Source organism: Chelonoidis abingdonii, chromosome 7, assembly GCF_003597395.2.
Source record: "Chelonoidis abingdonii isolate Lonesome George chromosome 7, CheloAbing_2.0, whole genome shotgun sequence".
NCBI lineage: Eukaryota > Metazoa > Chordata > Testudines > Testudinidae > Chelonoidis > Chelonoidis abingdonii.
Genome location: NC_133775.1, coordinates 25,821,861 through 25,848,527, shown reverse-complemented (window position 1 = coordinate 25,848,527; position 26,667 = coordinate 25,821,861). Strand labels below are relative to the sequence as shown.

At 41.7% G+C, this 26,667-nt stretch overlaps 1 protein-coding gene across 2 annotated transcripts in view; it reads left to right on the top strand.

Moving 5' to 3' along the window:
* Positions 1–26,667, top strand: part of USP33 (ubiquitin specific peptidase 33) — a 98,681-nt gene that overhangs the window by 34,260 nt on the left and 37,754 nt on the right. For both annotated transcript variants that reach the window (XM_032802480.2, XM_032802486.2), the window contains 6 exons: positions 5,067–5,166; positions 8,344–8,413; positions 16,038–16,151; positions 19,092–19,170; positions 25,271–25,691; positions 26,161–26,301. In XM_032802480.2, the coding sequence (XP_032658371.1) occupies positions 5,067–5,166; positions 8,344–8,413; positions 16,038–16,151; positions 19,092–19,170; positions 25,271–25,691; positions 26,161–26,301 (925 nt within the window). The remainder of the gene's footprint in view (positions 1–5,066; positions 5,167–8,343; positions 8,414–16,037; positions 16,152–19,091; positions 19,171–25,270; positions 25,692–26,160; positions 26,302–26,667) is intronic.

Sequence of the window (26,667 nt, the reverse complement as noted above, 5' to 3'; positions counted from 1 at the left end):
TGCCCTTCCTCTCATATCATGATCCCTTATTGTCCATCCATGCCAGCATCTGTTTGCACCTCCCATTTCCTCCTACCCTCATTCCAGGGGTTCTATGTGCCACCCACGCCCCTCCATGCCAGGAACAATCTGTGCTCCCTCCTTCATACTAGGGCCCCACAATTTCTCCTCACCAGGATTGTGCATCGTCCATCATTTCCTAACACACACACAGGGCTGGTGCAAGGATATTTTGCGCCCTAGGCGAAACTTCCATCTTGCGCCCACCCTCCCCCCAAAAATCACATGCATTATACGCAATACACGGTCACAGAGTAACATGTTATAATTTAGAATTTATGTTTCCGCGCTTTAAGTTTAGCAAATTTAGAAACAAGTTCCTCCAAGTCAATGCTGTGAGCAATGTCATGTTCTATTGACAAGGTAGATAGCCCAACAAGTCTTTGTTGCAACATTGATGTTCGCATATATGTTTTTATCAACTTGAGCTTCAAGGAAGCTTCGCTCACCACTGGCCACAGAAACTGGGAGGAGTAAGAGGATGTGAAAGAGCAATAACTGTGTTAGGGCACATCTTGTCAGCTCAGAGGACTGGTCAGGGCGGGGGGGGGTCGAGGGGTTTCCAGCTCAGAGGGACTGGGCTCGGAGCTGCGGGTCAGGGCTGTGGGGGGGAAGGGGTCAAGGGGGTTTCCAGCTCAGAGGGACTGGCTCGAAGCATGGGGGTCAGGGGTGGGGGGGGTTGGTCAAAGGGCGGTTTTTCCAGGCTCAGAGGGACTGGGCTCGAGCTGGGGGTCAGGGCTTGGGGGGATGGGGCCAGGGGGGTGCCTGGGGGCACTGGGGCAGCTCAGCTCTGCAGGGCTGCTGTTCTCTCCAGCCGTCCAGGCACCAGGGGAAGCAGGAGCAGGACAGCAAGGACCAAAGGGGCCAGGTATCACAGGCACCTGAGGCCGACCCGTGGGGAGCACTTGCTTACCTTGCCCAATGCCATGAGCTGTCGGGTCTCTTTCTTCCTCCGCTCCACCAGACACCGCTGAGGCTCTTTTCTTCTCCGTGCCCCTCGCTGGGGCTACGTGTGAGGCTGAGTCAGGGGCAGGCTGCCGGCTTTCCTCCAGAAGCAAAGCCCTGGTGTTGCGTGCCTTCGCAGGGGCCCCTGCCAATGGCCCTAGCAAAGCTGCGCGAGCTCTGGCCAGCGCCGGTGCCCTGCCGGCCAACAAAAATTTGCAGAGGCTGGAGCCTCTGCTCTGGAGGGTGAGGGATTGTCAGTCTCAGGGATTCCCCTGGTCAGTCGCCACTGGCAGCCTGAACGTCTGTGGCTGTGCGCGGCGCCCTGACCCGGGGGGGGGCCTTGGGCTGCCGGGCTGCGGCTGGCGGCGCTCCTGACCCCGGGGGTGGGGGGCCCTGGGGCTGCCGGGCTGCGGCGGCAGCACCCTGACGCCGGGGGGTGCCCCGGGCTGCCGGCTGCAGGCAGCAGCTGCTGCCGCCGGCAGCTCAGACTACCTCTCCAGCAGCAGCGGCTGCTCAACCTTTTAAAAATTTTTTTGGGGGTGCCGCTTTTTAGCGCCCCCAAATCTTGGCGCCCTGGGCAGCCGCCTAGTTCACCTAAATGGTTGCACCAGCCCTGCACACACACTAGAATCACTCTCTTTCCCTGCCCCCCCTATCTGCTAGGGCCTATATGCACACTACCATTTTCCCCTTTCCTCTTCATTCCCCACCCCCCGTTCCCTGCCCTTATTATTTGTCTGGGAGATAAGTCTTTCATGGTGTCAACATGTTAAACTCTATGGGGAGGAATGGGTAGAGAGGAGATGAGGTATTCTTAGGGTACGTCCACACTACCCGCCGTATAGCGATCGATCTGTTGGGGATTGATTTATTGCGTTTCGTCTAGATGCGATAAATCGATCCCCGAATGCGCTCCCCATTGACTCCAGAATTCCACCAGGGCGAGAGGTGGAAGCAGAGTTGACGGGGGAGCTGCAGCCGTCAATCCCGCACCATGAGGATGGGAGGTAAGTTGATCTAAGATACATCGACTTCAACTACGCTGTTCTCATAGCTGAAGTAGCGTATCTTAGATTGATTTCCTCCCCCTCCCGCCCCCGTGTTGACCAGCCTTAGGCTGGAAGGCGTTAATGGGTACCTTCAAAGAGTTGTTTGATCTATAGATAATTGCAGAGGTCCTTGAAGCTCTGGCTGTGCTTGCAGATGTCATGGGCTACGTGTCCCCCATTTTCCTCCTTTCTGATTTTCACCAAAATTATTAGGGTTCTGGCCATTGATGCCAAGAATATTTTGGAATTGATCAGATGTTGCATTTTAAAGGAATCACATTACAGAGAAATGCCATCAAGTTGAGTGTATAACCTCATGAGCTCTTCCAGTGAATGAAAAAGAAATAGCTGAATTGGGACAAATAAAGAAAGCAGGAAAAAAAACCCAGGTATTTAAAGACTCCATGTACAAGCTAAAACTATGCCATTAAAAAAAACTATGCTGTATATTTTAAAAGTAGATTGAGCATACTTTCCTTGGAGAAGGTACTGACTTGCACATCCAGCACATACCTATTTCTCCCACTGAAATCAGTGATAGTTTGCAGGATTGGACCTTTTGAACAGTGCTGTGCACATTGGAACACTAAATAATTAATATTTAGACATACCACATTTTCCTTGAGAAGCTGCATCAGAATTTCCCTGTAGTCAACAGATGAGTTATTTTAATGGACAGATACTATTTATTTATATGCCTAACTACTTGTTAAATTACTGCTGTAGTTCAAATACAAGAGTAAGAATAAGTGTGTGAAGAGTAAAGTGAATAAAAGCACAATATTTTGTTTTTTTTCTGGGGGAGAACAATAAACCCAAAAATTATAAGAAATTGATTATACCAGAAAATTATACCAGAAAATATATCATGTATTCTTTTAACAACATATGTTGGAATCTACTAAGTGGTTAGAGTTCAAGAAGATATTGGCAAAATGTATACAATACAGTATTATTAGGGAAGTCACAGAAGTTCTAGGGGAAAAATACCCCTGAAGAAATGATTGAAAAATACTTGTATAACTTTAGCTTGTTTTCAGTTTTAATATTAATAGATTTGAAATAGGGCATAATTTTTTAAACTTAAAACACCAACCACAGAATTTTAATTGTGTAGTGTTTCAGCTAAATATATTGGATTTTCAGATGTTATTCACGTGTGCTCCTGAAATATGTGATACCTTGACTTAGAAATAATTCTTGGCATGATTGCAGAATTCAGATTTGAAATGCATCCAATACCCAATTGTTTTTCTACCCTCAAGAAAGTTGCAGCGTACATGGAGTTGCACAAGGAGAAATTGGCACGATTTGTTACATTTTTGTCTTGCGTTTTACCTTGAAATTTTGTTTAGGATTTCCTCCCCTTTATGTGCTCACAGAAAAATGACAGGCAAATGGTTATTGTATTTTATCTCATACTGAATCTCTGTTAGTGCTGCCAACTTTCTAATCCCACAAAACCGAACACTCTAGCTCCGCCCCTTCCCAAGGCCACACCCTCTCACCCAAGGCCCTGCCCCCCACTCACTACATTCTCTTTCTTCCCCCTCCTCCCACACCCTGGTGGCTTGCTTTCCCCTACCCTCACTCACTTTCACTGGGCTGAGGCAGGGGGTTAGGGTGTGGGAGAGTGGTGAGGGCTCTAACTGAGGGTGCGGACTCCGGGGTGGGGCCAGAAATGAGGGATGTGGGAGGGAGGCTGCGGGTTGAGGCAGGGATTTGGGGGTGGAAGGATAAGGGTTCTGTCTGGTGGTGCAGGCTCTGGGGTGGGGCTGGAGATGAGAGGTTTGGGGTGCAGGAGAGGGGTCCAGGTTGGGGGGAGCTTGGGGCTGGGGTAGGGGTTTGGGGCTCAGGTTTGGGGTACAGGCTTACCTCTGGCGGCTCCCAGTCAGCTGCACAGCGGAAGTGGCCAACAGCATGTCCGGCTCTTAAGCAGAGGTGTGGCAGGCGACTCTGGGCACTGCTCTTGCCCATAGGCACCGCCTCCGCTTCTCCTATTGGCCATGGTTCCTGGCCAATGGGAGTGCGGAGCTGGTGCTTGGGGTGGGGGCAGCACGCAGAGCCCTGTGCCCTCCCCATCTAGGAGCTGGACCTCCTGGCTGCTTCTGGGACACAGTGCAGAGCTACAACAGGTAGGGGCTAGCCTGCCTTACCTCCGCCGTGCTGCTGACCAGACTTAACACCTGGTCGGCAGTACTGTAACCATGGGGGTCCTGACCCAAAAGGTGGTCACAGGGCCACCCGGGGGTGGGGCAAGTGGGGCAATTTGCCTCAGACCCCGCAGGGGCCCCATGAGCCCTGGCCCGGTGGTGGTCCAGGTCTTCAGTGGCTGGGGGCCCTTCAGTCGCTCCGGGGCTTCGGTGCCATTTCGGCAGCGCGGGGCCTTTCAGTGCTGCTGAAGACACAGAGCGACTGAAGGGCCCCCTGCTGCCGAAAAGCCCCCAAAGAACCAGACTGTCGTCGGGTGTGTACAAGCGCCGCAGCTCCCCTGCTTTGCCTCAGGCCACCTGAATCCTCTGGGCGGTCAGGGTGCTGACCGGAGCTGCCAGGATACCTTTTCGTCACCTTCTGTCTCTTGATTAAATGCAGTGGGCCATCTGATGGCAAATTTTTGGGCTGACTTTCGCATAATCCTTTATAAGTGTTGTGTTATAATCCATAGTTATGTGGTGAATTGCAAAGCAGGCTTGCTGTTCCTGAAGCAGTGGCAGGAAATCTTACAGTGTTTGGCATTGTATTTTGACTGATTTTTTTTCCAGGTTTTCCAGAAAATGGTGCAGTGCTGTATTCTTACCATAAGTACCTGCTTGAATTAGTAAGCTTTCTTAGCGTAGATGCAAACTTCTTTTGCTTTACATAAAATGAAACATGCATTTAGAAGGCAGTTATTTTGAATGAACTCCTATGTTTAGGTCATAGGCATATGTTAGTAAAACTGTACTAACACTTAAAGAAAAAATGGATTTATAAACATAATCACACATATATTTTGCCTTTTCTTCCAATAAGGATTTTAAAATACCTGGTAATCCAACACTGAAGATTCCTCTAGTTACTGTATTTGATGCTTTAGATATAGAGGTGGAAGAAGATGAACTGAAGACAAGAGGTAATGAAACTGAAGGGTTGAAACCTACACTGTCAACTAATTGCTCTGTCCATGCCCTCATTTAAATAATTCCATCATGTACAGTATGTGTATTTCTTTGAATCTATTCCCCAGCTGTTTAGAAATTATTTCTTTTCCAGCTGGAACTGTTTTTCCCAACTCTAAAATAAGCCCTGCATTTTCAGTTTGAAGCTTAACTGCAGCATCCTTTCCTTTTCTTCAGAGAAAGAGCTCTCATTTGTTGTTTGTAATATATCAGTCACTGATGAAGAAAGCAGTTGTGTTGTTTAGTGTAGTAGTAGCTAGTTTTCATTGGACTGAAATGTGTGTCATAGCCACACTGGTCACTGGTAGTTATTGAAAATTTTGTTTTAACATTTTAGCTTTTTTTTTTTTAAGATCTTTTATATGAATGCTTTCTAAATACTAGTTAACATTTTGGATCTGCAGTTCCCAGCACTCTTTTTTTGGGTTAGTAGTGGATTTCATGCTCTGACAAATGTTATCAGTGCAAAAGTTAACCTAAGCCTGGTATTGATGTAATGGAAAAGGGGAAAGTGTAATTAAACTCCCAAAACTGAGAGGGTTTTATTTGTCATGTATTTGTCCCCCATGTGGCATTTCTTTGAAGTCTCCAATATGGATCACTTTTTTAACGAATAATTTTTATTTACTACTTCCTTCACTTTATCTTCTGGTTATATTTTACTGAGCTGCTTTGTTGAGACACCAGTGAACATGTCAAGGCGATTCCTTCTCCTATCAATAATGGGGAGAGGTTTCTATTTCATGGACCTTGTTTGTCTTTCCTTCTCTGTTCTCCCTTGACTCATCTAGCACCAGCTTTTTGCCAGTTCAGCCTACCTGTTGGCCCAAAGCCTTTTCCTCTGCCACTCTTGCCATCTGGCATAGCCTTCCTGTGTGTCTCCACCTCACTGATTCATCATCTGCTCTTAGATCTTTGAAAAAAACTGGTTTTTATCACCTGTCAATGCCTTAGTTTCTCTCTTCCTGCTTTTATTTGTATTTAACCCTATGAAATGTTCTGGGGATACACTTTATGAAAGTTGCTGTATGGATAAAGTTGTATTCTAATTCCCATTAGCACTAATAGAGTTATGAGTATATGCTTCAAGAAAGAATAAGGTCTCACAAGTCAAATTTATCTTAATGTTTTATTTAAAAACAAATGTTAAATGTTTCTGACAAGGCATATATTGGAGAGCAGGATGAAGCTATGCTAAATGTAAGTGCAGTGAATAGTTTAGTTACTACTTGATGAAAACTATACTAATAAGTTGTTAAAAACTTTGCTAAATAAATGTGTATTGAATAAAAGCCCAATCCTTTAAATGATTACACAGTTACTTAACTTTATGCTTGTGAACAATCACAGTGAAGTTAATCATGTGTAAGTATCTGCAGAATCAGGCAGGATCTATGAAATTATATATAATACACACACTGTTTGAAAAAACTTTTTGAAATACCCTGTTGTATTTCAAAATGTCCTTAGCTGTGACTGGTATACCTTCTGAGGGCTGGTCTACACTACGGGGTAAAATCGATTTTAGATACGCAATTTCAGCTACGTGAATAACGTAGCTGAAGTCGAATATCTAAAATCGATTTACTCACCTGTCTTCACCGCGCGGGATCGATGTCCGCGGCTCGCCATGTCGATTCCGGAACTCCATTGGGGTTGGTGGAGTTCCGGAATCGATATAAGCGCGCTCAGGGATCGATATATCCCGTCTAGATTAGACGCGATATATCAATCCCCGAGCAATCGATTTTAACGCGCCGATATGGCGCGTAGTCTAGACATGGCCTGACTCTAAATGAGATTGTCTTCCTGGTGGGAAGAATCAAGAATGGCAGTCTGATGTAGGTTAAGCGATGGGAAATGCAGAATCATTTAAATGGAGAGAGAGGAAGGAGACTTTCTCAGTTCCTATAAGCTAAGTTCTATTTTTTTACTTGTTTGTTTTTTTTAGAAAATATTTTTGGTTAATTTAGCTGAATGAACCAAGTTTTATAAAATTAATAATAGAACTTGCAGAGTCCTGTATCATATATCAGAATAATGAGATGCATTTCTTGTGTGTCAGTTAATTATCGAACTGTTGAGCTGAAGGCCTTGTCTGATTGCTAAATATTTTATTTTTAAATGCTGTGTAACTTTTTTTGATAATTAGAAGTAGTGATTAGATTGTTTTCAGTAGTACATTGCAATTATTCTTGTAGAAGAACTTTATTATATTTTGAGACAAACTTTTATTTTATTGATTTCATTTATACTTTGGCTGCACTCGTATAGCCTGTCGTGCCGATAAAGTTTAATTGAACTGAACTGATAGGAGCGTGTAATAGCTGCTAGTTCTGACTTGCAGGAATAGTCTTTTTGAAGCCCTTAGGATGACTCAGTGTTTACCAGCTGAGCCCTATAATATTTTTTTTCCCATTATAACTTGTGCTATAGATAGAGTGAGTATATATAATATTTGCTGAGTTAATTAAGAAAAGAAATAGTCCTAGTCTGAAAATGCGATTTTCTTGGAGAGGATGACTGAAGCTGTCCTGAATAAAGATTAACACACTTAATCCATACAGAAAAGAGAGAGAGAACATAAATTAACTAAAATTGATTCATTTGCAAAAATAATTACACACTGAGAAAATGTATGTATACTGTTTAATCTAAATACTCGTTGCACAGATTAAAGGTATTGAAAAGCCATTGATAAATCCTAAAAAACCTGTCAGTTATATAATTAACAATTATAGACATCAATCATATACAGCTAAACAGTAGAATTCATTTGAACTAGTAAACTCATTAAATACATTAAAATTAAAACATTCAAACCCTTAACTTTATAATCTTTCTTCAAAACAGTGTCACATAAAGATACTAAGTGTGAATAAAAAGGTAAAATAAAATCCACTTACACTAGGTATTCTAATCAACCAACAGCAAAATAAGAGTTGAGATAATTTATCTGTTTAGGAATCAAATTCTGCTTAGTTACACTTGTGCAACCCGTTGGTCTCAAAGGGCTTGCAGAGGTGTACTGGGAGCAAAATTTGACTAGTAAATCTTTGAGTGAAAAGATTATTTTCCAACAAGGTTCTTTTTAAATTTTATCTTGCTTGATGTATTTTTCCTATTTACAGGTCTTACAGGATTGAAAAATATTGGAAACACTTGTTACATGAATGCAGCTTTACAAGCTCTTTCCAACTGGTAAGGAAAATAGCTGTTAAATGTAACTTTAAAGTAGGTATGTGTATCTGCATGTCTTCAGTTATAAACCAGACCCTCAAAAAAGTCCTTAATTTAAGTTTTAGAAAAATCATATCCGTATAAACCTCATTTTGATGTGTTTGGTAGCCTCATGTTGCAGTAGCATGCATAGTGCTATTGAAATCAGTGGTATTACTTAAGAGTTGCAGGATATGTATATAGTTTCCCTAGAATAGCAGTCTGTGGGTTTGTTTTCCCTCCTGCTCTCTAATATCTCAGAGCCCTCAATCAAAAATTATAGTTCTAAAAACTAAAAAGAGAATTGGTCATAAATATCCAGGTCGTCTTCTAAGTGTAGGTCCATTCTCTGATACTTGAGTTGTTGTTTTATTCATTCTTTTCCAGATAGCAAAAGGTAATATCATGTGTGGGGCACAAGCAAGCTTTGAATTCCTTTTTTCAGGTTTTTTTTTTTCAGTCTGGAAAGTTTTCAATTTGCTATTTATGTTGTTTAAAATGAAGTGGCATGGTGTAATCTTTTAGTGACAAAAATTTAAACTTGCCAATTTTATAAAAGCAACTGCTATAAAACGTCTTTGATTAAACACTTGAACTGCTTGGATCTTAATCTCAAAAACAGATCAAAGAATTTCAAGATCCTAATTATATACTAAACATGCATAATATACATAAGTAATGATAAAAATTGTAAGTGAAATAGTTTAGAAAGATTTTTATTTTATTCCTAAATATTCATAGATCAGAAAGAGCTGCCTAGCTATATGCTTGAAAGTATCAGGAATATTTGGTTAATATTTGTTTCCATTTTTTATTAAATGTTTCCAATTATAAAATAGCATGTCTTTCCCTTTTGTAAAAAAAAAAAAAAAAAAGTAGATTGTTTTTGGTTCATTGTATAAAAGAAACAGTAAGACTGAAATTCAACAAATGTATTTTAAGTCAATAGGTTAATTAACAAACTGAGACTTTAACTATTATGTGTAATGACTTATTGCTGACTATTATGTTTTCTGTTTGTGACTTCCCCCTCCAAAACTGTACTGAGTTAGGATTTGGTATTAATAATTATAATCCCTAGCTATTATATAAGGCTTTTCACCAATAGATTACAAAGTACTTTACAAAAGAGATCAGTATCTTTATCTCCGTTTAGCAGATGGGTACATCGAAGCACAGAGAAAGGAAGTGACTACCCCATGGTCAACCCGCAGGCCAGTGGTACAATTAGAAATTGAATGCAGGTTTCCTGGATTCAGTACAGTGATCTATCCACTTCTCATTATTTGCCCTGAGGTCCTTGCTATTATCAAAAAATGCTTTGGGATTTTTGAGTCTCTTAATGAAAAAACAGATAAAAAGATGGAAAGTAACCAGGAAATTTGGCAAGAAGAGAGGGAAAGGACCAAAAGCTTTTTAGAATATATTATTCGTTATAGCAAAATATGTCTTATAGATCAGGAACCAGTTAACTACTGTTTCTGGTCAATATTAATGGTATGGGAGAGATCAAGGTTATAGTTCCTAGAATTTCCTTGGGCCACCAGTTGATTTTAAATTGCTACAGTGTAAACATAATGAAAAGCACGCTGTGGATATGTCTACACTGCAGTTAAACATCCTCAGCTGGCCAGTGTCTGCTGATTCGAGTTAGTGGGGTTTGGGCTATAAAATTGCAGTGTAGACATAACCTAAGGCCTTGTCTACACAACAGAATTAAGTCAACCTAAGTTAGGTCGATGTACAGCCATTGCAATAATTACTACATTTTTTCATGTCCATGCTAACTCCTTCTGTTGGCAGTGCAGGTCTTCCCCAGGAGTGCTTTCACCAATGTAACTGACAGGGTGGGGCATTGTGGGGTGTTGACCTCTCCTGGTGTGCGATGGGGGGCTGGGAGAGCCCAGGCTTGGCTGCCTGTAGTTGAAGGATTGAAGGGATGGGGAGAAGAGGTCTCCTTTCCCTCCTACCCCCCACAATCCCTCACTGGGAGGCGGCAGGGATCCAGGCTCTCCTCCCTCCCCACCCCGCGTTCCTCACCAGGAGGTGGCGGCAGGGCTCCAGACTGTCATCTCCCGCAATGTAAGTAACACGCTGAGTACACAGACATTCGTTTGTCCTAACTACGTCAACCTAAGTGCTATAACTCTCACAGAGGTGGAGTTATTGAGTTGATGTAGTGGGTGTCTTACGTTGGCAAGAGCGCCATGGTCTTGTAGACTCTTACAGAGTTAGGTTGATGTAAACTGCCTTGTGTTGACCTAACCTTTATAGTGTAGACCAGATCTAAGTCTTACCAACACCAACTGTAGGTCTGACAGATTAGTCTAGGGGTACATTGTCAATCAAGTGTTGACCTCACTCCCTGACCACGAAGGACACACCCATTTGCCTCAGTAACCCTCTTCTCCTGGAGTTTTGCTTCTGGGGCCGAGATTGGTGTGATCAGAAGCAAGATGTGGCGTGTGACCTCTCTAAGATTTCACTCCACTGCCCTCTACCAGTCAGCATGGGTTTCACTGCCACAGACTCTTTTTGTGTACCAATCAGAATAGGTATCGCACAAGGGTCTAGCCCAGAACCCCCATCTCTGGAGCTCAACGGTTGGCCAGTCAGCAGCATTGCCTCCCAGAAATCCCATGGCTGTGTGAAAAGGTGGTCTCATTTCAAGAGCATGTTTTTTCAGAAATCCTAGAAATGCCAAGCATAATCTTTTTTTATATGATCACCCTAGTGTCTCATGCAGCTTTTTTACTTCATCTAACAATTTTGCATCTATAGGTTTGCCATCAGACATGACAACCAGGAGGCCACACGCAAAACACAGATTAGTACCAGTGTAAGACAAGTCCACTAAAGCTTATTTCTCTTTATGGACAAGTAGACCCTTGAGGATAGAATTTGAAACTCTATAGCTATTCCCACCCATGTTTTTTTACAGCTATTGAAATGAAGCGTAATGTCTCATGAACATGTACCTCTCTTACTCTGTGGCAGTTTAGCATCCTGATTTAAAAAATCTTCAGTAGAGAGGTAATCCCTAGTTAGTCTTACTGAAGATTGTGTAAGGATTGTTTAAATTACAGCTCTCTAAATGTAATTGAATAAAATAATCTAGGGCTAGCCTACCATTAATGTTGTCAAGAACTAACAGTATTCCCCTGTGCGTGGCTTCCACAATCAGCCAACTTGAATTTATTTGCTCAAGATTGACAAAACAAAATTCTTCAAAATACACTGCACAGCTAAATCTAGAAAATTCCCATGCGGCCTCTCACTTGCTCCATATACACATCTATTTGGGGCTCTGCAACTGCAGAGGTATATGGAGGTTCCTCTGTAGAACCATAGCTGTGTTTTCTACATCAGACCCTATCTGTGATTCAGTTTCCAAGGGGCTGCCTCAGGGATCATCAGGAGTAGATCGAGTGTAGACAAGGAGAAGCCCTCTACAGAGCTTTGTGGGGAATTTCTAAATCAGACTCCATGTGAGAGTCACCATAGCCCCTAAGAGACCAGGACCAGATACAGCAGTGATTTTCAAACTTTTCTACTGGTGACCCCTTTCACATAGCAAGCCTCTGAGTGTGACCCGCCCCCCCAAATTAAAAACACATTTTTATGTTTTTAACACCATTATAAATGCTGGATGCACAGCAGAGTTTGGGGTGGAGGGTGACAGCTCGTGACCTCCCATGTAATTACCTCACAACCCCCTGAGGGGTCCCGATCCCCAGTTTGAGAACCCCTGAGATACAGCCTCCCCATTATCAGATATGATGGTTTGAGTGTCTCCCCTAGCGGGCATCTCTTTAGTATTTTTCTTATCACATTAGTCTTTGTAAAATTTTAAAAATGACCCTGCCCCATAACTTTTTGGCAGCTTTGTCCCCAGACCCTTTAGATACAATTTTTAACTCTGGTGGAATGTTAAGGAAACATGGGTGTGTGATTATATCTGAAGGCAATAGTTCAACCCCATTTTTTGAGTAGGTTGTGGTTAAATCAATATGGTTCAATGGGGTTGAATCAGCTGTATTGTATGCAACCACATTTCTCAAACATCCTTGTTTTATACAAAATATGGGGGCTTTGTGCTTTATTTCTACTCAGCATTCTACTACATTCATTTCAGCTTTTGGCTGTAAATAGGTCTCTTTTCTTAAAGACACAGTAGCTGGGTATTCTGAAACTATTTTTATTTAAAAGACATACAGCCCTTGAAAACAAATCAAGATGCCTCATCAAATCTTTCATCTTGTTTAAGGACCACTCAGACCTTGAAACGGGAACACCGATAGTCACAAAGCCCTTTTCAATAGATGGTTTTATTTACAAAAAGAACAGGAGTACTTGTGGCACCTTAGAGACTAACAAATTTATTTGAGCATAAGCTTTTGTGGGCTACAGCCCACTTCTTCGGATGCATGGAAATACAAATTTATTTATTTACAAATACCAAGTTTTTTTACATTTTATATCATGTTTGTCCCCCCGACTTAGTCCTTTGCGATTTCTTAGAAGTACTGTAGTCTTTTTTTCTACGCAGAGTTCTGTAACTTCTTGTGTGGATCAGGCAGTCAATATAATGAGCTAAGTGGTATTACTCGGTTTGATAATTTTGTTTAAAATGCTGTTGTAGTCTCAAGAGCTTTGCAGAGCATTTACCAAGGTCACCCTTAGTGCTACATTTTCTTGGTTTAAGCACAGACATTGCATTGTATAGCCTATGGCAATAACTGTGTTCAAGCTTTCTGAACACAAGTTAGTGCACAGGGCCTGGAGCTTAGAGTCCAGTTCACACAGTCATGATGCCAGTGAGCTGGAGCATCTATAACACAGCCCTCACAAAGCTTCTCCCTAAGACAGATTAAGGACAGCATAAAAAGAAACACATACAATAGACTGCATAACTCTTTTATGGTCACGATGTGGCACTGGCTCAGTTAGTTCTATATCAAGGACCTTCCTTAAATCCATATAGCTGTCTCCGGGCTGATCTACACTATGGGATAAAATCGATTTTAGATACGCAATTTCAGCTATGTGAATAACGTAGCTGAAGTCGAATATCTAAAATCGATTTACTCACCCGTCTTCACCGCGCGGGATCGATGTCCGTGGCTCGCCATGTCGATTCCGGAACTCCGTTGGGGTTGGTGGCGTTCCGGGAATCGATATAAGCGCGCTCAGGGATCGATATATCCCGTCTAGATTAGACGCGATATATTGATCCCAGAGCAATCGATTTTAACGCACCGATACGGCGCGTAGTCTAGACGTGGCCTCCCTCTTCATGCTCGATGTTCTCTTGAACAATTTGTCTTGGTGTTGAGCAAAAACATGTTGGGCCTGATTTCATCTTTGCTCCCTGATGTAATTTTGTCCAGGGCCTCTGGGTCCTTTGGAAAGGTGGCATTGAGCTGGTGAGAGATTTTTTGGAAAAGAAACAGCTGTAAGTCCCCTGTTGTTAGATTTATGCGACCCCAGGTCAGTTCCTACCGCATTGCACCTCATCCTTGACCACCACTTTTTATAGTCTTATGTACCTGAGCAATGTCGTCTTCACCTTGTCTGACGTTGACTCTGACGAGCCATGGTCCCTTTCCTTTATTGGGGCATACGACAAGCGACAATGCTCATCAGTCTGCCTCATGAGCACTTGAATCTGGGGATCAGATTCTGGTGTATTCATCAATGGCAAGGCCAAAGGGCTCTCCTCCTTTTCCTCGGAATATTCGCTGAAGTAGTGCTTTTTGTGCAGGCAGCCAAGCACCCTCAGAACTAAAATGAATTCTGTAGTTCTCAACAGGGTAGTGAAAGAGGCAATTTTTCCTCTGTGTATCCATAATTTCTGAAAAAATACCCTCGAAACAAGACTGCCTGTTTCATGCAGTAATGGGTTTTCCAGGGGAAGTGCTGCCAACCGGCCAAACGTTAAGCTCCAGAGATCAGGGGGTCCCACCTAGACCCTTGTGCTATATCTATTTTGATTGGTAGACATTTCCGTTATGGGAGGGCTTTGGGGGTGAAATCCATGCCATTTGGCAGAGGACCATGGGAGGAGGTCTTAGAGGGGTCACATGACCCTCTTCCGGACGGGTCACCCCACTCCGGAACTTGCCATGATTGGTCAAACCCGCTCCTGGGGAGGTCCTACAGGACTGAAACTGGCTCCAAGTGGTAGAGGGCAGCTGGGGAATTCTATGAGTCTATGAGCCTAGAAGGGTCACATGCCACTCCTTGCTTCTGGTCTTTAGTCAGTGTTGGCTCCAGAAATAATATCCCTGTGGAGAGGGGCTTAGAATGACAGGTAGGTGGGCCTTACGGATCAGAGAGAGGTACCAGCATTTGATTGATGTATCCCCAGACTATTCACATCTCCATTAACAGATTCTTCAACAAAAGTATGTTCAACCAATATTTATATGATTTTTAAACTTCTATTGAAAGCTTGAAAGCACTGGGTTACCCAAACTAGTTAACAACAGTTCAATTTAGAGTCTACAAAATGTGTTGTGCCAGAGAGAAATCTTAATATCCGTTCTCACTACTCATGTGAAGTATGTTCCTTAATGTGACATTATCATTTTAGAAAAAAGAGCCAGGATAGTTTCAGGCACATCACTACACCTGCTTCTGAGTCTCCCTGCTCATTTTTGTGGTTTTACAATACACTTGGATATTTTTCCAAGATGTTTTTCCCATGTTTCTGTGAGAAACACCCACACAAATATAGAAAAATGATGAATTATACATAGGAAACAATGAAATAGACTATTGTATTTGAAAGGTTGTCAAATGCACAAAGTAAACTGACGCTGAGACTTTTTCTCTCTAATCTCTGTAGTAGTAATCATAGGCGGTCCAGTACTTGTATGTAAACAGTTTTCTGTCATTAGTGATATATTTTTTTAAGTTGGTGTCCCTTTAAAGGTAGTCTCCCACAGTTTTCTTCCTCTGTATGGTAAAATGTATATTTTAAGGGAACAACTTATTCTCTCAGGGCTGCTTAAAATAATAGATATTAGAACTAACCCACTTATTTGTTCCAAAAAAAGTTACAGATTTTCCAGATCAAGCTTTTCTGTAATTCTAACCACAGAACAAAATATTCATTTTCTGTCCCTACAGTGATATATTTTAATACATTCTTTGTAAGACATTAAGGAGTATTTTTAAAATATTAGCTCTGAAAGTTACCTGAAAATGTCTTGCAGAATATTACATAATCAAAAAGTGCCAGCTTTCAGCCATCTTGACTGCAGAGCAAGGATCATAGGGATATGCCACGATCTCCCAGTGGCTATGTTGGCTAGTGGGAACCTGCCCTTGTAAGGTGGCTCCCACTGGAGAATTCCAGTGCCTCTAACAAGTGGCTGGATTGGTCTGTGTGGAGTACTGTGCCACTCATAAAGTGGCTCAAATAAGCAGAATGTATGAATGTTGCCCGAGGGTTTAGGAAAAGAAATCATTACTGACATTTACATGGTAAATGTTTAATTAGCCTTAGTTAACATGCTGTTAAAATGAATGTAGGGGAAGGTTTACGCTTCTCTTAGCACTATTTAAAGAATAATAATCTTGCTTTCTTCCCTCTAATCAGCCCACCCTTGACGCAATTTTTTCTTGACTGCGGGGGCTTAGCACGAACAGATAAGAAACCAGCAATATGTAGAAGTTATCTCAAGCTGATGACAGAACTTTGGCACAAAAGCAGGTATTGTACCACTTTCCTTGTGGAATATGTGCAGCACAGGGGTGAACTTGTCTTTGATCCAATTGTTTTCTCGTGTGTGATATTCAGAAGGTGTATTACAGGCTTTGAATTTAATTAATTTAAAAATAACTCTAAAAGGTTGTGTGGTGCAGTTGGGGAAGTTAATATTTGTTTTAGTGGGAAAGTTACATGGAAGAGGCTTTTCTGTGTATCATATGACAACTCAAAATAAATGTCATTTAGCTGCTGAGTGATGATGGCATCATGTTTGCCTTCAGGTTGAAAAGAATGATTTGCTCATTGCAGCTATTCCTATAGTTGATCCCATAATCATGCATAATGGCATTAGATTTTCATGCTAGGAAACATGACAAGATTGACTTCTATATACAATGAAACATGTAAGTTGTTATAAATAAGAGTGCTCTTTTATGGATAATTGAGCCTCCAGTTTCCAAGCTCAACCTGAGATAGAACAAACTTTGGTTTTTCTATCTGCTTCATACAGCATCATTACACACATACATTTCCCATATTTCAGTGACTTCCATAAATTTCAATAACTTTCTTTTAAAAGTTTCTGATTGGTAGCCCTGTTAGTCTGTATCAGCAAAAATAACGAGGTGTACTTGTGGCACCTTAGAGACTAACCAATTTATTTGGACATAAGCTTTTGTGGGCTAAAACCTACTTCTTCAGATGCATGGAGTGGAAAATACAATAGGAAGATATAGATACACAGTACATGAAAAGATGGGAATTGCCTTACCAAGTAGGGGGTCAGTTCTAATGAGACAATTCAATTAAAGTGGGCTATTATCAACAGGAGGAAGAATCAGTTTTGTAGTGATAATCAAGATGGCCCATTTCAAACAGTTGACAAGAAGGTATGAGTAACAATAGGGGAAAATTAGTTTGTAGTTTCTGTAGTGACCCATCCACTTCCAGTTTTTATTCAGGCCTAATTTGATGGTGTCCAATTTGCAAATTTAATTCCAGTTCTGCGGTTTCTTGTTGGAGTCTGTTTTTGAAGTTTTTTTGTTGAAGAATTGCCACTTTTAAGCCTGTTATTGAGCGTCCAGGGAGGTTAAAGTGTTCTCCCACTGGTTTTTGAATGTTATAATTCTTGATGTCTGATTTGTGTCCATTTATTCTTTTGCATAGAGACTGTCCGGTTTGTTCAGTGTATATGGCAAGGGACATTGCTGGCACATGACGGCATATATCACATTGGTAGTTGTGCAGGTAAACGAGCCCCCGATGGTGTGGCTGATGTGGTTAAGTCTTATGATGGTGTCCCTTGAATAGATATGTGGACAGAGTTGGCAACGGGGTTTGTTTCAGGGATAGGTTTGTGGGTTAGTATTTTTGTTGTGTGGTGTGTAGTTGCTAGTGAGTATTTGCTTCAGGTTGAGGGGCTGTCTGTTAGCGAGAACTGGCCTTTCTCCCAAGGTCTGTGAGAGTGAGGGATCATCCTTCAGGATAGGTTGTAGATCCTTGATGATGCGCTGGGGAGGTTTTAGTTAGGGGCTGAAGGTGATGGCTAGTGGCGTTCTGTTACTTTCTTTGTTGGGCCTGTCCTAAGACGCTCTCTATGCAAAAGAATAAATGGACACAAATCAGATGTCAAGAATTATATCATTCAAAGACCAGTCGGAGAACACTTCAACCTCCCTGGATGCTCAATAACAGACTTAAAAGTGGCAATTCTTCAACAAAAAAGACTTCACAAACAGACTCCAATGAGAAACTTCAGAACTGGAATTAATTTGAAAAGTGGACACCATCTTTTCATGCACTGTGTATCTATATCTTTCTACTGTATTTTCCACTCCGTGCATCTGATGAATTGGGTTTTAGCCCATGAAAACTTATGCCCAAATAAATTTGTTAGCTCTAAAGTGCCACAAGTACTCCTCATTGTTTTTTAAAAGTGATCCATTCACTTTTGATATTTGGAATTTGTTTTGTAATAACTATTCTACTTTAAAATCAGACCCTATTTTATTCCTTCATAATTTTATGTGTAGACGAGACCCAAGTTAATACGTCAGAGTCACACAGCAAAAGCACTGTGGCCACACAAATCTTGAAGCTCTATATTTACTTTCTCCTTATCTCCTGAATTGTCTGAAAAGTGTTTTTAGGTGTACTTTTTTGAGAAAATGAGGGTAGAGCAAGTCCTCCACCTTTTCTCCTTTTAAAAAATGCCTAAAATGTAAGATAAATTAATTAAAAAAAAAAAAAACCCATTCACAACAGCTTGTGCTAAAATTCAAGTTGTTGCAGAATTTCCTTCCCATTCTTTCTTTCCAGAAAGGTTTCACTTTTGGTTTTGGATACAGTTAAATACTAAAATATATATTACTGATTGTCCCTGTGGGATATCTTGTATCCTGGAGTCACTTACACACAATTCTTGTGCCTATGCTACTACCCGCCCACTCATCTGTGAGCGCTGCTCAGTATATAGACCACAACTTCTTTGTGGCCTTGACTCTGTATCCATTTGACATGAGTCTTTTTTTTATTTCAAAGAGGGTTTCATGGTCTACAAATAAAGTTATCTCCTTGCACTGACCCTGTGATAAACAAATATTCCTTAATATTTTTAAACAGGTCTTTGGATGAAGTTGACTTCTGTCTTGCATACCAAATTATTTCCCTGATGTATTGCTGATTAATTTTGACTGTAGCTTGCTTGAAGGCCTTTAAACATTAATCCCAATTTCACACTTTTGGTTTTCCTGTGCGCTGGGAGTAATATATATTTTTATATTGAAGACCCCTATTCCCCAAAAAAAGACAAAATTACGTTGGGGTAAGAATAATGTAGACCAAGTTTGTTAAAACGTGTCTCCCAGTGATCAAACATGATGATCCCAATGAAGTTAGAAGATTGCAGGCCGTTTAATTTTTTTTCCAAACTTTTCTTTCCAGACCTGGTTCCGTTGTTCCTACAAATTTGTTTCAAGGAATTAAAACAATTAATCCAACGTTTCGAGGCTACTCCCAACAGGTAAACCTTTCTTAGTATTATCCGGTATTATGACAGTGAAGTGTCAAAAGTATGACTGTATGATTCAGGTAGATTAAATTGTCAGATTCAAAACTAGATAAAGTAGAAAAATATGTGTTTAAACCAAGCTAATCATAAATTTTTAGTTTTTACCTTTCCATGCTTTAAATCTGTATCCCCTAAAACTCCTTTCTAACTTTTCTGAATCACAGACTTATGTGCTGAATTCTCTTGACAAACTGCTGAAAGGCCCCATGATCCTTATGGATATCTCCTTTCCCTTTCTTAGGGACAAGCAGCAGAATGGTTAATATCAGAAACTTGTCACCTGAAGTAAAGTAGCTGACATACAAGCTGTTCCAGAAAGTGACACAAAGGTCTTGCTAAGCAAACATAATATAATAGAGCAAACTTTTACCATATTAATTTACTGTTAGAATATTTTTAAGCTGAGTTGGTAGTATCCAGTTTTTTTGTTTAGACAATGAGCCCACATCTTTTCTTTTCAATGTTACTTGGTTTACAGCATTATGGATACTGAATACTTGTGTCCTTCATCTCTTGTGCAGGTAGTGTAATTACTTGTAGTGGGCAGGCATTGGTGGTTATGTGACTGAATTATATTTTAGGTGCATTCTTCAAATCATCTTTAATGGAGTGTGTTCTAACATACCTATTTTACTGTTAAAAACATATTTTATTAAATGCCCTATTGTGGGGATCACATTTAATTTCTAATTTAATTAAGAACGAGATCCTTAATAATTTTGTCAGATTCTCTGCATTGCAGTAGTTGATATTGGAAGACTTTGGTAATTCAGTATAATGAAGTTATCCAGTGAAATGGAGGGTTAAATTGTATTTTTGATATGCAAGTACTGTTGGTTGTATCAAGTCATTATTAAAATAGCAAACCCCAGAATTGTTGTAGATGCTTTTCCTTATTACTGACATCCTGACTTACCGTTGTGTCCAGGGTGTCCACAATTTATTCATGTACCTAAAGGAAGAAATAAATTCACTAATTTAGGAAAAAATGGCAAAATCATCTGCAGCTTTATTAACATACATTTCTTCAGGGGAATTTAGTCCTTGCAAGCTAAAATTTGGGATTAGCGTACCATTCTGTACTCCCTTAAGTATTTAAGGGAAGACCCTAATGTTCTTCCTCAACACTTCACCCTAAGCTACTCACTGGGTCTCATGGTGGCTGCTTAAACAAAGCAGTGTTAAAGTGACCTAGCTCTCTCACTGAGAGATTGGCCCCTCCCACAGCTGAACTTTATCAGTCCCTGATGGTCAGTTTGTTTTCAGTCAGGATTGGGAGACGAACAGCCTTCACTCCTCTATCCCCTCCCAGCTAATTTGAATTTCAGCCATTGTCAGGGCCACCCAGAGGATTCAGAGGCCTGGGGCAAAGCAATTTTGGGGGCCCCTTCCATAAAAAAAAAAGTTGCAATACTATATTTTTTACACTTCCAAATACATTATACTAACCAGTGAAATACATTCAAAAATTAATTTTTAATAATTTGAAAATACACCAAATACATTATTTAAAAACATTAAATGCTTTAATGGTATGTATACATTTGCAATTACATAATAGGCTGTCGCAGGGTGATGGTGATGGTTGGTGCCAATGGGCTGTTGCTGCTTGGGGGTGGCGCTGCTGTTGGCCAGGACTGGGTAGGGAGCTGGGCTCTGGGTCAGGGGGTGCCTGGTTCACAGGGGCTGGGCTTGGAGCTGGGGGTCAGGACTGCGGGAGGATGGGGTCAGGGGGTGCCTGGCTCAGAGGGGCTGGGCTTGGAGCTCGGGGGGGGGGATTGGGAGGGAGTCTGGATCAGAGGGGCTGGGCTTGGAGTAGGGGGGTCAGGGGAGTGTCCGGCTCAAAGGGGCTTACCATGCTGCTTACTCTCTCCTCTCCCGGAGCCTCAGCGCACCGCGTCCAGAAGCGGCCCTGGACAGAGCTAAAGTGGCATGGGTCCACGGGACTTGATCTCCTGCCACTTGGCCGCAGCTCGCAGCCCCACCCCCTTACCACACGGCTCCGAGCGGGAGGAGCTCAGGCCCCAGCAGAGCCACACCACTTTAGCTCTGGCCAGGGTCACCCCTGGAAGCGGCACGCTGAGGTGCTGGGGGATGCGGGAAGAGAGAGGCAAGGGGGAGCCTCCGACATTCTCGTGGGGGCCACTGCGGGGCCTGGGGCAAATTGCCACACTTGCGCCCCCTCCACCCACCCACCTCCGGGGCGGCTCTGGCCATTGTATCTGTGACAGACTGACAATATCCTGTGATACCTTGATCAAATCTTATGGAATTCAGATAAATTTGTATTGAATTTACTTAAACCTTATTGAATTAGGTCTAATACCTTTGCAGGCCAAAAAATTAAAAATTCAGTTGTGTATGTGGTGTTATGGAATTGTATGTACTGTCTCTTGTAGGAGGGGAGGCTAATGTAATTTCTTCATTATTAGCCTTTTGAAGCAGCCCTCCTGGAGAGGTCTGCATATACTACTTCAAACTGGATTCTCCAGGGCTTAACAGACAGGATTTTTGAATAAATAGCCTGGTTTTAAATTGCCTCAGAGACTTCCTTCTGATCCAGCAAATAGACAGGGCCCCAGGTCTGTGGAGGGCCCCACTCCTTTGAGAAGGGTTGGGAAGACTTAGCCTACTGAGGCCCTTAAGACTGGGTGCTAACTCTGATCTGAGGCTGTTACGAACTGTGACTGTGGAAGAGTCTACCTGCATGGGGTTTTGAAAGATTGGTCCTGCCAAAGTCCATGTTAGAGCTGGGGTGATCTCTGGCAAGCTTTTTGGCATGTGTGTTGGTTCTTTTATTGTTTTAATATGTATTCTCTGTAGTGCTTTTACCATGAGAATAAAATAGACTTGCATAAAAAGAGATGCTTGGTACTTACAACCATGGGCAGTCACACTTAACTGTCTCTAGAAAGAAAGAAAGCAGATGTGCTTTCGGCAGCCTGTCTCTGCTGAGGATAACTAGGGCCCTACCAAATTCATGGCCATCAAAAATGCATCACAGACTGTGAAAACTAGTTGCTCCTCCCTCCCCCCCCCCGGGGTAAAAAAAACAAACCCAAAACCAAAATCTGGTCTTTTGTGTGCTTTTACCCTATACTATACAGATTTCACAGGGGAGACCAGCATTTCTCAAATTGGGGGTCCTGACCCAAAAGGGAGATGCAGGGGAGTTGCAAGGTTATTTTAGGGGAGATCGCAATATTGCCACTCTTACATCTGCGCTGCTGCTGCGTTCAGAGCTGGGCGGGTGGAGAGTGGTGACTGCTGACTGAGGGCCCAGGTCTGCAGACAGCAATGCAGAAGTAAGGGAGGCATGGGGTGGTAATGCCATACCATGCCATCCTTACTTCTGCTCTGCTGCTGAAGGTGGCTCTGCCTTCAGATCTGTGATCCTGGCCAGCAGCCTCTGCTCTCCAGCTGCACAGCTCTGAAGGCAGTGCCACCACCAGCAGCAGTGTAGAAATAAGAATAGCAGTACTGCAACTTCCCCTACAATATCCTTGCCACCCCTCTCCCCCACAACACCTTTTTGGGTCAGGATCCATACAATTACAGCACTGTGAAATTTCAGATTTAAATAGCTGAAATCATGAAATTTATGATTTTTAGACTCCTATAACCATGAAATTGACCAAAATAGACTGAATTGGTAGTGCCCTAGTAATAATGTAGTGAAGGCAGGGAACTGTGCAGCCTGGAAATAGTTGTTGTTCTCCTCCCCAAAAGGTAATCGCAGGGCAGCTGGGAGTCTGAGAATGGTGCCCTTGCTGGACTACTGAGAGGAAATACAGATGCAGTAGTCCTGAACTGCGACGGTATCGCTCCCTCTAAAAGAATTACCACCCACAACAAATAGGTCAAAAGTTTTAAATTTACATGTGTACAGATCATTGGGCTGAGGGACAGTTCCAGAAACCAAACAGTGGTGACACTAATAATTTGTAAGCAAGTAGCAAAATGATTATGTACCAAACTCCTGTTAAACCCACCAGCAGTGGACCAACAGATATCCTGTTAATAAATAGCTATCTCTGCAACAAGAATAAAAGATGGGTAAGAACAACAAAACTAGGAATTAATGACTGAAGATGGGAGCACCAGAAACCAGGAGGAGGTCAAACTTCTGCCCCCTTCCTGCTCTTATAAGACGAGCAGTGAGCTCAAGCTGAAAGTAAGCCAGCAGTGCCATTGCCACTGTGGCCCACTCACTCCTTCCACTGGAGGTTGCTGAGCTGTTAGAGAATGAATCTACAACACTCCCTTTGTTTCCTTCTCCTATCCAGGCAAGTCTGGAACAGCTAGAGGGCTGGGACAAATTAAAGTTAATTCTTTTGAAAGGTTCAAATGTGGTTTCTCTGACCAGTGTACGTAAGGTGCTGATTGGGTGTTGCAAAAAAGTTTGAAAACTTTATATGATGAGGTTAGGTTCCTTTACCGACAACTTCTATTAACTGTACAGCTGGGAGCTAACCAGGTATTTGGTTGTTGCTTGTATTAGTATGCACATGTCATTAAGAACATAAGAACGGCTGTACTGGGTCAGACCAAAGGTCCATCTAGTCTCCTCTTTTCCAAGCTGAAGAGGCCTAGCCTCTTTAATCTTTCCTCATATGGGAGCCTCTCCAAACCCCTAATCATTTTAGTTGCCCTTTTCTGAACCTTTTTCTAGTGCTAGAATATCTTTTTTGTGATGGTTCTTGGGGTACCCGGGACTGAGTGTCACCTTGTCACCCCCTGCCTCCGAATTGAGGAAGTCTCACCTATGCCTGGCTGCTCCTTACCACCATTAGCCTTTCAGCCACTTGAACACTTTCCTTTGGGCTATGCCAGCCCAGTCTACACCTTGCAGGTTAACAAAAGGTGCACCCCAGTCCATTTGAATCAGTCCTCTCTGATATGCTGCCCTGGACACAGGCTACTCACAGAAATCTCAGATCCTCTGCCCCCAAAGGTGCAGTGTGTCCCAGTTTACTAATTTTACCTTAAATCACTGCTCCTATAAATCAGACAGCACTTGTGAACCACTTACAACAAAACAAAAGTAGATATTTTTAAGAAAGAATAAAGATTTAACTGCAAACGAGAGATATGGAAACAAATAGCTATAATATAAAACAAAATCAAAATGTGAAGCTGCATCTACATTTATTAATAGTTACCTTTCCTAGCTAATAAATGTTCAGTCTGTTTCAGAACTTTACAGAAACCAGGATCCAATTTTTCATGTGAATACCTTGTTCCTCAAGATATCTTCTCAGTGGAAGGATGTAGAGTACCTTTTCCTCCTTTGTGTAATCCTGAAACAGTTTTTTGTTTCTGTTCGTAGACAGGATGAACCCCTATTTTGTCATGTTTCTTTTTTACCTTCAAGTGGTTTTGAAAGTTTTGGTACTGAGCAGGACTGAACAATTGAGCCTTGCATTGCATCAGTGGGGAAAACAGTGTAGGGTGGCAACTCCCTCCTGCTGAATAGGCTGTCACTGAGACATTATCCTCTGGTGACTAACATTTACTTCAAGTCCATAACATAAATATTACCCATACATACACCCTGCAGTGATTATGAATCTTGATGAGTTATGAGCTTTCTGTAGCTACCTTATATTTTACTTTTTATAGATAAATATCCTGTAAGATATGTTTGGTGTAGTGACTTTGTCAGGCCTGAGGTAAGTGTTATTTGCAAAAAACAGGCGACCCTTTGCCAAGGAGCCTCTGTGTCAGAAATATTTTAACCGTTAAAATATCCTGGCACAGAGTATAGGCTTTGTGATGAGTGAAAGCGTGAGAAGGAAAGTTGCCAAGTAAGACTTATGACATGGAATGGAACTTGTGTAGGAGGTTACAAAATGCAAAATGAAATAATATTTGGACTGACAGACTAATTCTCTTTTGCGCCCCAGACTGGGCAGGTGGCATTTACTTTGTTTTAACTCCTTTGATTTAGTGGCCAGCTTCGGCTTTTTGTTGTCTCATCTTGTTTCGACGCCACTATGTGCATATCTTCTAAATATAAAAGGTATGTTATGTACCTTATTTTAAATTCCAGGATGCACAAGAATTCCTGCGTTGTTTAATGGATCTGCTTCATGAAGAGCTAAAGGAACCTGTCGTAGAAATAGAAGATACTCATTCTACAAGTATAGAAGAGAGTATGGAAGAAGACAAGAGCCAGTCAGATGTAGATTTCCAGTCCTGTGAATCTTGTGATAGCAGTGATAAGGCAGAAAATGAGTCTGGTTCCAGACCATTCTCAGAGGACCATGCAGAGGCTACTATGTTAATTCAAGATGTTGAAAACAACTTCCTCACAACTAAAGATTGGCAGAAAGAAAAAACACTGTGTAACAAGCTTAACCGGGCAAGTTCTATGGAGGACTTAAAAAAAGACAAAAACATTGCTTCAGAAACTGCTGAATTTTTACATAATCCAGGAACAGTCAAAGTGCAAATACACAGCAGAATTTCAGGTGACTGTATGGTCAGTTGCTAATTGCTAATAACAAAATCATACCTGTAGCTGAAATGCATGTAAAAGTGAAAATGAGGGAAACAATTTTAGATGTGTAACTTGTCATGTATCACACGAGAGTAGATTGGTTTTTAAACTGGTGCTCAAGTTCATTAATGTGGTACTTGGATATATGTTTGTTTAATCCATTTTGAAGTCCAGTGACTATTTACCGACTATTCAAGATTTGTAACAATTGAAAGACTTCAGATAACATTACAATTGGTGATTGCTTTTGCATTTTTTCTCATTATTTCTGCTTTAACAGTTGCTGAATTAAAACTTAATTTTCTTATACACAAGCATTTAATCAGTCACCTACTGGTGTGTTAAATTGTAAGTTATCTAACTATTTTGCAGTTCAACCTGAAGCAAAACTTTATTGTTGGAAAAATTCAGCTGTGCAGTAATACAAATTTCTGTTGCAGACTACATCAGTGATGTCCACATGACTGATCTGTCAGGACTGCAAAGCCCTCTCTCAAACGAAGGAGTGAATACACGTTTATCAACCTCTCCTCCAAAATCAGGCTCATTATGGTCTGGATTGGCACCTGCACACAAAAAAGGTATGTGCTGTTTTTTTCTCCTTGCATTGCATTGCTCATAAGTGTGCCATTAGTTTTTGCTTTTTTAAAAAAAAAATTTTTTTTGGTATTTAATATTGACGCTGCATGTGCTTCCAGGCCTCTACTTAGAGATTTGACACCATGCTAATGGGGTACAGAGCTTCTCATGATTTTCTATGTCATTGTCTCTTTTCACTTTATTGGAGAATGGTGCATCACTACCAGTTACTATAAGCAACTGTGTATCCGTAGCACTTCCTGCCTCTCCAGTTGTTTTTGTCTCATTGCTCTTGAAGCATGGACAATATTTTTCTTGAGCTATCTTTAATAGCACCTGATTGGAGAAATGGAGGTGGAGGGAAGAAT